This window comes from Nicotiana attenuata, chromosome 6, assembly GCF_001879085.1.
Source record: "Nicotiana attenuata strain UT chromosome 6, NIATTr2, whole genome shotgun sequence".
NCBI lineage: Eukaryota > Viridiplantae > Streptophyta > Magnoliopsida > Solanales > Solanaceae > Nicotiana > Nicotiana attenuata.
The window spans coordinates 95123643-95136652 of NC_031994.1; the positions used below are offsets into that span (position 1 = coordinate 95123643).

At 40.5% G+C, this 13010-nt stretch overlaps 1 protein-coding gene across 1 annotated transcript; it reads right to left on the reverse strand.

Moving 5' to 3' along the window:
• LOC109227517 (protein SENESCENCE-ASSOCIATED GENE 21, mitochondrial-like) lies at positions 1926 to 3075 on the reverse strand. Its single transcript, XM_019392713.1, has 2 exons — positions 2879 to 3075; positions 1926 to 2406 (listed from the first exon to the last, which is right to left on the reverse strand). The coding sequence occupies exons 1-2, from the start codon at positions 2950 to 2952 to the stop codon at positions 2184 to 2186; spliced, it is 297 nt and encodes a 98-aa protein (XP_019248258.1). The 5' UTR covers positions 2953 to 3075; the 3' UTR covers positions 1926 to 2183.

Consider the following 13010-nt stretch of genomic DNA (forward strand, 5'->3'; position numbering starts at 1 on the left):
GGATAACTTTTTGTTACATTTTCGACATGAATTAATGTCAGTAATTAAACTTTATGATGTAGATAAAAGTAAATGAATGATAAATTTTGGAGAGAAAGCTGACGGAGAAGAATAAGAAAATTAAAGAAAGGGAAAATTATTATTGAAATTGGTGTTACGCCTGAGGTTGCAATGGTGTGATAAAGGAGTCTTTGATTTTGCAAGATTTGTATTAGTTAATAGGGAGACTACGGAAAACTTGAAGGTGGCTTTGAGTGGGGGTGGAAGAAGATGGTGAGGTGGCAGATTTAGGGCTGTTTGGTCGTGTGACTTGGCAGCTGGCATGGAAAAAATGGAGTGGGTCAGCTGCTACGGTATAGATTCGTTAGGGTAAGGGGCAATTTTTAAAAGTTGATTAAAGGTAGGGGCTAGATTGGACGAATAATATAACGGGTGGCAGAAGTAAATAATATAATTTAGTAAAGGAGCAATTTTGGACCTTATCTAAAGACAGAATGACGATGTACATAATATTAAAAATTCCTTTTGGACATATTAGTTATAACTTCCAATCCTGTATCTACATATCTTTAGCAGGGCATCCTCTATTTAAGATGTCTCAATTTTAGTTACTATATGGAAGCGAAAAGAGTGCAGTCCCATTTCTCTGCGGCGTACTTTATATGTTCGACCAGCCGACAACAATGACAAGTCGAGTAATTTTACTCAAGTGAGATTTGAGAAGGATAAGATGTATGCAACTTTATTCCTACGTTGAATGGCAAAGAGACTATTTTCGATAGATTTCGGCCGGATGTTTGACTAGCATTAGCCAAAATATTTGGTCCAGTATGACCCACTTAATTCCTTTTTTCATTTTCAATTATTGCTCGTCTAAATATGCTCGTGCAGTTCTCTCCACAGGAAATGCTTTTCATCATTCTTCACTAATTCTTTCTGGCACCAAATGAGGACCAATTTCAACAAAGTTTCAGACCGTGTGGTTGACATAAAATTGGACCAACATAGACCAAGAGGATACTTCCTTGTAGGGCTAGCATAATTTGATAAATATCGAATTACTGTATCGAAATTGAAAATTCTGGTATTTGGTATTCGATGTTTTGGTATTTGATTTAAGTTTAAAAAATATTGGTATTAGGTATGGTATTTGGTATTTGAAAATAAAATACCGAAATACCAATATCGTACCAAAATATAACACATATTATTAATTATAACATAAATATAAAAACATTACAATTTCACTTTCCATTGTTCTCTGAGTTCATCAATTAACTCTAAGCAAGTAACAAGACATTTTTAAAGATCAAATTTATTCTTTTATGTACAGTTTACTCTTTTTGGGTTGGTATTTGCTTGTTTTGGACAAAAATTTTATCAACAAACGTTTTTAGTTTTGTGCTTTCGAGTACTTTAATTAAGAATATTACGTCTATGACTCTATGCACTACTTAGTATTCAAACCGAAGTTACCGAGCCGAATAAACCGAAACAAGAAGAAAAACTGAATCATACCGAATTTAATTAGGTACGGTATTGGTATAGCATTTTAAGAAACTGAATACCGAAAATATCGAACCAAAATGTTTAAATACCGTACCGCACCGACCGACGAACACCCCTACTTCCTTGTTCCCTACAACCTTCAGCTTTAAGCAACGGTAACACTCCAGCCGTTTGCTTTTCATAAAAGTGCTCCAATTCCATTGTCACAGCCTTAATTAGATTAATACGTATACAATAATATATTAACACCACCGCCCTTATCTAGCATTTTTTGAAGTTGAAGATGCATCCATCCAGCACAAAATAAGTGGAATTAGAATAGCAGTAGTCAATAGGGACCATACGATTACGTTTTTAGAGTAACATTTAAGTTTAGAGGAATATACCACAGATAAGACAGTAGAGGAACCAAAAGATACCACAAAATTTAACTTTATTAGAAGGTCAAAAGGATGACCCTTAGATAAACAAGAACACACATTGATCATGACGAGCTAGGACGCTCCATATTTTCTAACAAACGCAGTAAGTCATAGTAATATCTCTCGCTCTTGTTGGGTTCGATCATATGGTTGGATCCGATGCGTTATGGGATTGGGACGTGGACGTGGTATATGGTAACCAAAACCCCAGATTCAATACAGAGTATTTGATCCATACAATGCATGCCCCATTCAGTGTTGTCTAGGTTTATGCTTCAAGAGCATCTGGCGGAGCTCAGCAGCGTCAATCTCTTTAGCATGACTTTCTGGCCTGTAGTAACCAGTTACTGGGTCTGGCACCCATGATGTTGTCTTCTTGCTTGTTTCTTCCCCACCTTTCTTCATCATAATATTAACCCCTGATCCTCTCACTCCACCTGACACACCAGTTGATGATGCAGCCGCATACCCACGCCTGCACAACATTCATGTTAACTCAGAAACTCCCATCAACAAAATCACTAATTTAATCAATAGCTTATCTCCCCTGTTTTCCTCAATGTTAACTACTTTCTCTTTGCATCATCATACTTATTTTTAACTTTCCTTTGTTATCCAACCCTTATAATCAAATTTTAAGCTACTGGGTCTAAATTAGTAAATTGTAAATAATCAATGAATTGTTCAACACAAATATAAGGATTGAACCAAAGCTATTGGATTCACCAAACACTAGCTCCGCCCCTGCTTATAACTCAACATAAACATAAAACAAAGTTAAACCCGAATGGAGTGAAATATTTAGTGTACAGACATAAAATAAACCTGACTGACATAGTTAAAGAAAATTCAACGACCTCAACTAATTTGAGTTTCTACTTTTTGAAAAAAGGGGAGGTGATAGTTGTTTCCAAACGAAAAAGGTGGAAAAGCATGGTTATATTTACCTGCTAACAAAGGAAGAAACAGTATCAACAACGTAAGCAGAGATGAGTTTGGAGTTAGAGAAAGAGCGAGCCATTTTGCTTGGAGTTGAAGCGAAAGAATTTCAAGGGAACGCTGCAGCGGAAGCTATTTATTTATAAAACTTCCACGGCGGCGAACTGAATCAACTACAATAGTTGGGAGCAGATACATGAGAAGGTGAAGTGAGATGTATATATAGATATAGACATGGAGGACTGAGAGGAAGGAAAGCAGAGCACCCACGACCACTTGCCTGGAGCGGCGGGGGTGGGGGGGGGGGGAGGTACAAGTGGGTCCACGTGATAGGTCGACCTCTACTCAGACGCAAAGGTCCTCTCATTGAATGACACCTTGGTCGATGCCACTAAGAGCCAATTTTACGTATAATAAATATCAGCGGGAGACAATTAAGGCCACAACAATAATACTCTTAATTATAAAAGTCGCCTCAAATTCAATTTAGATCTTTTATTTGCTCGACAATAAGTGTGCAGGAAGTTTACGTCTTATCGGCGATAAACATTAAAACGCATTTTTAAATGTAGAAAGTAAATATTTGAAATTACATTTTCTTTCAATCCATGAATCAATTAATTATGTCTGTGTATCATGTTAAGTTGTTAACTTGAATCAGTTATGTACTATATCTTTCTTTTGTTTAAATTAGACTTTTAAGATTTGAGTCTAATTATACTTTGATAGAGTATGTGTTAACTTGTTACACAGTGTGCACAGTTTAATTTATTTAATTATATTTTCAACACGTTTATCTCACGTGCGGACTTGGTTCTTTTTTATGAGTTAAGCACGTGAATTTATTTTTTTGAGATTGAATGGCGGTGAGACTCGAACGTAGGACCTCTGTCTGCTCTGTTACTATGATAAAATGTGTCATCATCTTATTTAAAAGTTTGAGCTGTTAGCTGTATGGGTCGAAATCTGACCACTCGCGGATCAGCGTTAAAAGGAATGGCAAGGGGCCGACTAAGCCGTGGCCGTATCCGTAAGGCATCATAACGACGAGTACCCCGGTCGCTGCCGAGATCGAACTGTTAGAAAGCTTGTAGGGCGAAGCATATGTCGTGACACTTAAGAGGAACGACCCAATGTACAATCAAGAGATTAGGGTACACTGGCTAAGAATCGTCGGATAAAATGGTATACTTACTATATATATAGGGGGTAAGAGAACAAGAAAAGGGGCGGTTCCTTCATCCAAAAGAGACAGAAGAACCGGAGAAGGCCTCTGAGGAAAAACAAGAGAAAGTATAGATCTTGACTACAAATCTTTGTAATCGTTGTTATCGAATCAATAAACACAGATCCCGTGGCTGTTAATGGCATTCTCTCTTTTCCTTCTTTACTCTTACATTACGGAACAGTACGTCAAGAATGCAAGCCTGTCATTTACGTTTGATATCTTTTACAATCTTGAAAAGTTTATAAAGTCGATCATATCCTATTCTCTTATTCAATGTGCTTTGATCTAGAGTTAATTATCCTTGGCCAGGATTTACCCTTCATTTTCTCATTAATTAGTTTAACAAAAAGCATAGCACTTTTTGTTCAAACAATTTGGCGCCGTCTGTGGGATTTCTTAGCCAAAATTTTAGTTCCCTCTAGATCTGAAGTCAGCTAGGATTTCACTCCCCGGCTGTCGCAGTCTCATCCTTTCATTTGCAAATACCAACTTGAGAACTTCGTAGGCAAGCTTTTGAAATAACCACACCAATCAAGGTCAAATCTTTACATGAAATCGAAGTTATGTCTGATATCCATATAAAACCCACGCCTCGCCTGTAGCGATGGGTTTGGCACGTCATATACGTATTCAAAGCGGGATTACAGTCGCTACGCCTTTAGCACGTCCACAATCGTATTTTTCGTATTAACGCTATATGTCGATATATACTTCTACCTCTTAGGAAGGGACAATAGCTTACTATGTGATTATTTGAAATAACCAGCATATCCTGCCTTATTTTTGTACCAGTATGCACTATGTAATTTATGTACAGAGTATAACATGTTTCCCTTATTTTTTGCGCACATCGGACGGGATAGGATCGGGGCTCGAGCTCGAGATCCCAACGGGCAGAGTAAGTTCAGTCCACGAGAAGCCTAGGCGCGACTAACGGCAAAGCCAAACACAGGGTTGCCAAATCTGAGACCGCCATTCGAGTACGGAACGAAGCAAGTCGTCCTACAGCGCCCTTCCCCCCTCACCTACTTACCAGGTCAAGGTAATAGGCAATTTCGTTTGGGTTTAACTCATACTTTCTTTTTTGGATCGGGATAGGAACACGAGCATTCTCACAGGTGCACGAACAAGGAACAAACGCCACCAAACACACCAAGAAAATATTTCGTACCGTATCATCTCGCAGGCGATGACCAAGCAAAACCCTCCGCGTCGTACCATATTACAAACAACAGAAACGGCGCAGAACAGGCCGACATTATTAAGAAACAATCTCCATAACCTAGGACTGAGCAATAAGCCCATGGAACGTATAGTCTCTCCAACACAGGCAGAACATAAACTCTAAAAGCTTGCACGTAAGCTCGCCATGACAATCCTACGCCAATTCAGCCGACCAAATATTACGGATCACGTCCGAACATCGTTTGAATTGATAAAGTCCCAAGGTTCCCAGTAGCCCATGCAATAAGTTCATCGCCCGTCACGTCAACGGCCTCTCCAGGCTGAGCAATGAAGGGACTAGGTAAACTGGGACTCCACTGACTCATACGAACTACGCAACGACGCACAATATTCTCCAGTGAAAGAAAGAATAACTAAACCGGACTCATTCTAACACATGCATAAACGATACAACAACGAATAATGCTCTTCAATAAAAGCAAAGTCGCATGCGACATCCCTACCAATCCACCGAACCAATACGTAGCCAAAATTACGGGTCGCAATTCGACCTCGCTCGAATTTAGACCCTTACGGCCCCCAACCGTCGCCAAGTGAAAATGAAATTCGACCTCGTTCGAATTCACAACGGGTCACAATTCGACCTCGCTCGAATTTACACCCTTACTGCCCCCGGCCATCGCCAAGTGAAAATGAAATTCGACCTCGTTCGAGAACGGGTCACAATTAGACCTCGCTCAAATTCACACCCTTACGGCCCCCGGCCATCGCCAAGTGAAAATGAAATTCGACCTCGTTCGTATTTACAACGGGTCACAATTCGACCTCACTCGAATTTACACCCTTACGACCCTCGGCTGTCGCCAAGTGAAAATAAAATTCGACCCCATTCGAATTCACAAAAGGTCACAATTCGACCTTGCTCGAATTTACACCCTTACGGCCCTCGGCCATCGCCAAGCGGAAGTAATATACGACTTCTCTTGAATTTACAAGTCGAAACTGACTCCGACCTAGTTGGCAAGTCAGACATCGACCTCGCTCGAATTTACACGTCAAAAATGACTTCGCCCAAGTTGGCAAGTCTGACTTCGGTCTCGCTCGAATCAAGAAAAATAAAACCGCATTCGAGTTCCCAAGTAAAAATCAGGGACTCATCGCGGGGAAATCTGAAGATCTTTTTCAAAAGAAAAAGGAGAAGAAAAAAGAAAGTCAAAAGATAAGCAACCAAAGGCTAAACAACTGTCTTATTCAGAAGATGTACATACGCAACAGTTGCGCATTACAAAAGGCCAAAAGTGGGCCTCTTAGAAGAAAAGAAAAACAAACAGCAATAAAAGAACAAAAGAAAACTAAGTACAAAAGCTGCAAAAATAATCACTCGGCGTCATCTCCACCTCCGTTCACTCCAGCGTTTTCATCATCAGAAGGAAGCTCATCTTCAATCTCAGCACCCTCACCGGCCTCCGATGTTGCAGGGTCATAACCGCAGGCAAGACGAGCCTCGCGTGCCTTTGCCCGAGCCTCTTCAAAAGCGGCCTCAGGAACGCTCCCTGCCTCCCACAAACCCTTGTATATATCTCGTTGGTGTTGATACCAATTTTTCCCTGTATTTTTTTTAATATGCAAAATACCTTCAATATAGCATGTATATGCATATATAAGTATGTCCCAATGTTTTATTATTTTTCCTAATTTTTATTAAATCAATTTATTGCCTTATTTTATCAAGAAAAACCCAATAATTATTCCCAAAATTATCATTTTGGTAATTCATTTATTGGATTCTCATATTTACACTAAAATATAGCTAACATAATTTTTTATGCATTTTTTACAACTTTATTTAGTATTTTAAAAGCTAATTGCATATAATTGCAATATTAGCCTCTTTTAAGGTTTAATTGTGCTTATAATTATAAAATTGACTCCAGTATTTTTAATTTGATAATTACATATTATTAATCATTTTAGTACCTTTAATTTATTTCCAGAAATTATTCTACTATTTTTATAAAATAAACAAGGGAAAAATGGCTATTTAAATATTAGCCCATTTTCATTTCAATTTTTAGCCTGACTTGGCACCCCAATTAGACCCAATCTTAAAACCCAATTACCCAACCCAAATCCTAATCTACCCGACCCACGACACTTTTAAAATAACCCGCCCGGATCCCCATCAATCCAGGCCGTTGATCAAAATGATCAACGGCCACCATTTAATCTTTCCTTTTTAATTCCCCATTACCCCCCAAACCCTAATCACTTCTCACCGGTAGCTGCCCTTGAATCCCCCCTTCTCCCAAACTCTCTCTCAAACCTAGCCGCCACCTTTTAACACCACCCTAAAATTGCATGAATCAATGGCTTCCAAAGCCATTAAAGGCCTGTATCTGCCTCCTGTGACTCCTAGATGCTCGATTATTATGGTTTCAAGACCAGACTTTGAAGAAGCTTGGTCCAGACCTCGGATGCTTTTAGTTCTATGGCTGTTTCCGGCCATCTTTGACCTTGTTCCGGCCGGCCATGGCTATTCAAGCCTGACTCTTGGCTTTTCCTGCTCAGATCAATGACATCCAAGCCTTTCTCACCATCTGGGTTCTTCTGAAACCCTAACCTTCGAGGTTCTTCTGATTCTTTTAGATCCGTTGTAGATCTGTGTTTTCTCTAAGCTTTTAAATATTTTCTCAAAGTTTCTTTCAAAACTTTACCTTCAGAACCTTTATCTTTTCCGATTTAGGGTTTTGTTAAGTTATTTAGAAGTTTCTCTGATCTTTAGCATGTTCTACTGTGTTTCTTTATGTTGTTCTTCTACTGGAGTGTGCATGTTAAAATCTTAGTTCTTTCTTAAGATTTCTGTTTTTATTTTCTTTGTTGATATTTTTATCTGATTCTCTTGTCTTTCATCTCTATACTCGATTGATGGTAGAAACCCTAAAATTTGGGGGTTCATTCGAGTTTTGAGACTATTTGCTATGTGATTTCCTTGTTCCTCATCTCTGAACTTGTTTGGTTTCAAAACCTTAATTTCTTTGGACCTATTCGAGTTTCTGAAGTTGTTTCATCTACTGCTCGACTGAGTTTCGAAATCTTTGTTTCAACTTTTGTTTCTTTGTATGATTCTGACTTCCTGCTAAACTCTATAAGATCTTTTACTTGACCCCTTTTTGCATGCTATTGGATACTCCCTCTTCTCTGTTATTGAGGTGACTACCATGTTCCTATAATCCACTACTTACTGATTTTGTGATTGCATGACACTTCTCTTTGTCATAGATTTAGCCTTGCATGCTTAATGTTCATGCACTCTTTATAGGCTAAATTTCCCTCTCAAAATAACCCTAATTGTGGACTGATTTCAGACCTCCTCGTGTAAGTTTGATTGATTCTTTCCTTGTTTACTGATTTCCATGTTTCTTGGGTTGATTTGAAAGCTTTCCTTAGCCTTTCGATTCTCCTATTTCTGACTTGGTTTATTTGTTTATTCATGAATCAATAATTTCGAATCTCTGACTCCTTGATTTACTATGCACTGATTGCCTCTATATTCTGCAACTTTACTTTGTTTTCTTACCTTATTTGGTTAAATGAGTCTTTTAAAGATTTTTCCCTTAATTAAACCCTATGTATTTACCCCTAATTGTCTACTTTGCACAAGATGCTTACTTGATTTCTTTCCTTAAAAGTTTTCTGTCCACTACCATTTGGTTTTAACTTCTTGATTAAAGGAAGTCTTTGATACTGATTGATTTTTAATTGATACACAGTTCCATAATTATTTTCTTGCCTTACTTTCTACCTATTTTCAAACTATAAGTACCCGGCTTTTCCATTAACAAACACACACGAACACTCTTAGATTCTGAACTCACACTCACACTCAAAAGTATTCTCTCTTGTTACATCTACTGTGGCCTGCTCTCAAGCCCTGCTACTTGCTTTTACTGTATTTTGATCTTTGAAACTGGTATGTCTTGATTAAGATTTTCAGCAATCACAACAATGTGTTTACTTAATACTTTTACCCTCTTGTCTGCCTACTGCTTGTGTTTAGTTCAGTACTTATTTTAGCATGTTGCAATTTCCTTTTGCCTGTTCTGCATCTACTATGCATCCTAAATGTGTTTGATGCTAATGGTTTGTTTGAGGCATGACAGTATTAAGTATTACTGCCTATCACTCAAACTTGATTCCCCTGGAATCATAACCTCTATGTCACCATCATATGTTGTGTATTCTTGTTGATTTTGCAAGCATAACAACACTCTCTATTGTTGTGTATGCCCAGAATTAGCTAATGCCTAAGTACATAAGCTCTTTGCAATCCCCAATCCCCGAACCCCTTTGTGTGAAATCCTCAATCCTGTAATTGTTTCCCAGCCCCTCTTCCCCTCTTCTATGCTTTCTTAGTTCTTTAAAACTTTGTTTCTTCACCTGCACTCTCTCTTAGACTTAAGTTCTGCCCCCCTCTTGTGAGCCTTGCCTTGGGACCCTTTGAGCTCCCTCTGAACTTGGACACTTGAGGGCTAGCACTTCCACACTGCACTTGTCCCTGTTCTGGTAATACAATTTGGGTGTGAGCACTGCCCGGAGTCCCATTGAGGCTCTTAGGGAACTCTGACACACTCAAATTAGAGAAAGGCTTTGGATCGATGGTCTTTGAGTTGGTCTATCTCATAATTCAGGCAGGAAGTCAAGAATCAGGCCTTTTAGGGTTGTACTTATTTTCTTTGTATTTTTCTGATGTATTTGTTACTCTGGTTTGTAATAATTTGTAAAGAATACTCGGGGCTGGCTAGTGAAACAGGGTTGGGGTAACTATGCATGCAAAGGGTAGAAATCATGCCTATAGGACTGTTCTAATTCTGCATATTCAACTACATATAGAATCCATGCCTATAGGATTGTTACAATTCTGCATATTCAACTCCGCCTAGAAATCATGCCTATAGGATTGTTCCACCGCCATTCTGCATAATTCAAACTGCATTTAGAAACCATGTCTATAAGGTTCAATTTCTGCATTTAGATGCCATGTTTATAAGTTTTAAAACAAGTTCTGCATCTAGAAACCACGTCTATAAGTGTATAAAATTAGCAACGTGTAGAAAACATGCCTATAGGAGTTTCTAAATGAATCTGATTCGCTTCACCTATTGCTAGACGTAAAATCAGTAATAATACATAACACCACCTACAAAGCCTGTAATCAATTTGTTAATTCCGCATCTCTTTTGGATAATCTAAGTCCCCCAATGTTAACAAGCATGCACTTTTATGATTTCAAACAATTCATTTTTTGAGCTTTACTGTCTTACCACCTTCTGAGTTCAATAGATACCATGCCTATAGGATCCCGTCTGACCACTTAGGCAAACCTTAGAGTAATAATAAAAACTGAATCCGCTTCTGTTAGTTATTACAACTAGTAGGCAGTCCTGATTCGGGCTTCTTATCTGAATTATGTAATAAACCAATCTTCCCTAATCCTTTAGACTCCTTCATATTTAATTCTAATCAGACCTAAGCAGTATATGCAAGACATGCTATTATGTGCTTTTTTCTGTGCAAGGAGGTATAATTGAGCCTTATATGTTTATATGTCTCCCCAAATATGCAGTATGTGTTTTGTGTGTCGCCTTAGAATTTTACCTTTGAAACTCCAAATAAGCCTAATATCCTTCCCTTTTTAGGATTAGTAGTCCTAAGTGCCTCCGGGACTGATAAGATTGGGACGGGTAATAGCTTGCATTAAGTAATCAATACCAATCCGCGCTTTAAATACCTTAACGGGGTGGGATGGGTAGATATGGATATGATGACCACGCGACAATGTCACGTGTAGCCCCTCATTGAGGAGTGATTACCGGACATTGTGTGGGGTGATCCATATTATTAATAAACCTAGGACCCCTCTCCCTTCATTCTTTATTTCTTTTCCTTAGCATTTTAACTCTTTATTTTTAAAATCAGCTCTTCTAATTGCTCTTGCAAACCTTATTTACTTTCAAACCATTATGTGCTGAAATTCCCTCTTATTTGTTTATATGTTAATTGTACCCAAATTCACAATAATTTTCTGGCCGGGAACCACATTAGTGGATTCTGAGGGGTGCCTAACACCTTCCTCTTAGAAAAATTTCAAGCCCTTACCTTATCTCTGGTTATTCAAATCAAACTCTTTTGGTGTCCTAATGCACCCTAATCATTAGGTGGCGACTCTTCAAACCCAGTTCCCAAAAGGAATGAGTTGTCCCTCCAAATGTCATAAACCCGATTTCGCGAGAAAAAGGGAGCGCGACAGTTGGGCCTCAGCATGGACCCATAGCTCGTACAAACGACAGGGGAAAGCAGTAGAGGCAGATTCTTGAGGGGAGGCCTGGGCCAACAGCTGCGCCTTCTCCCTCGAGAGTCGTAACTCAGTCTCCCAGGCTCGAAGCATCACTATCAAGTTCACCGATCCGCTCCTCGTGTCATTCCTCCCTCAGTGTAGCCGTCGCCCTCTCGGCTTCCCGCTCAGACCTGAGGACGCGGATAGTGTCTTCCAGCGCAGCCGCCCTCGCCAAAGCCGCCATTCGAGCCCCCCCCCCCCCCCCCCCCGGCTCTCTCCAACTTGGCCACGTTTGTTTCTAGCTCAGCCACCTTCTCCGTCCACTCTGCGCTTAGGTTGGCGATTCTAGTGGCGTTCTACTCAAGATCGGCTCGCAAAGACAACACCTTCGCCTGAAGGTCCTCGCATTCCGCGGCAACCCCTTTGCCCACCTCGAGCTCCTCGTCCTTGGCATTAAGAACTCCTCGAGCTCGCTGTATCTTCGGATAGACCACATCAGATCTTCATCCCTTTTCTCCAACTCCTCCCCGACGTATTGGGTACTAGCGCCCGCCCTAAGCTGCTCGTGCATCTCACGGCACCTGTTGCGATACCGTTGATATTTCTCGGCCATTTTCAGAAAAACCTCGGCCCGCGTCTCAACCCTATGAGCACTCTCGATCTCTAACATGTAAGTTTAACAAAAAGGAAGAAAAGAGAGAATCAGTAAAAGCAAATGGCACAAAGCAAAGAAAACAACAAAAGAGAACTCACCCTTAGGTTCATCCTTATCACACTGCGTGAAAAACCAGAATCGTTGATCTCTCGAAGAGATCTGCTTTCAGCGGCGGAGCACAGAAGGTCAAACTGAGGAACCAAATCCACCGTGTCCTCCAACAGGTTAAAATCCGACGGGATTTCGAGTATGCGAGAAGGGCCCTCCGCCCTTACATCGACCCTAATAAAGCCCTCCTCGAACATCCTCATGTCCTCAGGATCAACGTCAGAATCGGATTCATGGTCCTCCACCACCGTGCCCTTCAACCTCTCACTAGACGAAGGTGGGGAACGGCCCGGCCGAGACATCGATGGGCCGCTCGGAACAGTATCGGCAGCCTCGGAACTCCGTCCCTCCGCAACAGTAGCCTCTTGAACGCCCGCAACGGGCATCGCCTCAACATCCAGGCTGGCACCACCGTCGATTTCGGGCGCCGTCAAAACAAGGTATCCCCTCGAGGGCGTTTCAGCTAAGGAAGACCCTTCCAACACTATCCTTCGCCTCTTCGACGGGGACTCTCCGCCACCGATGCGAGAAGGTTCGCCCTTTGAATGGACTCGGGGGACCAGAGTCTCTGACCGAGGAGCAACCTCCGAACGAATAGTTTCGGCCACAGATGCAGCCCGCCGAGCAACC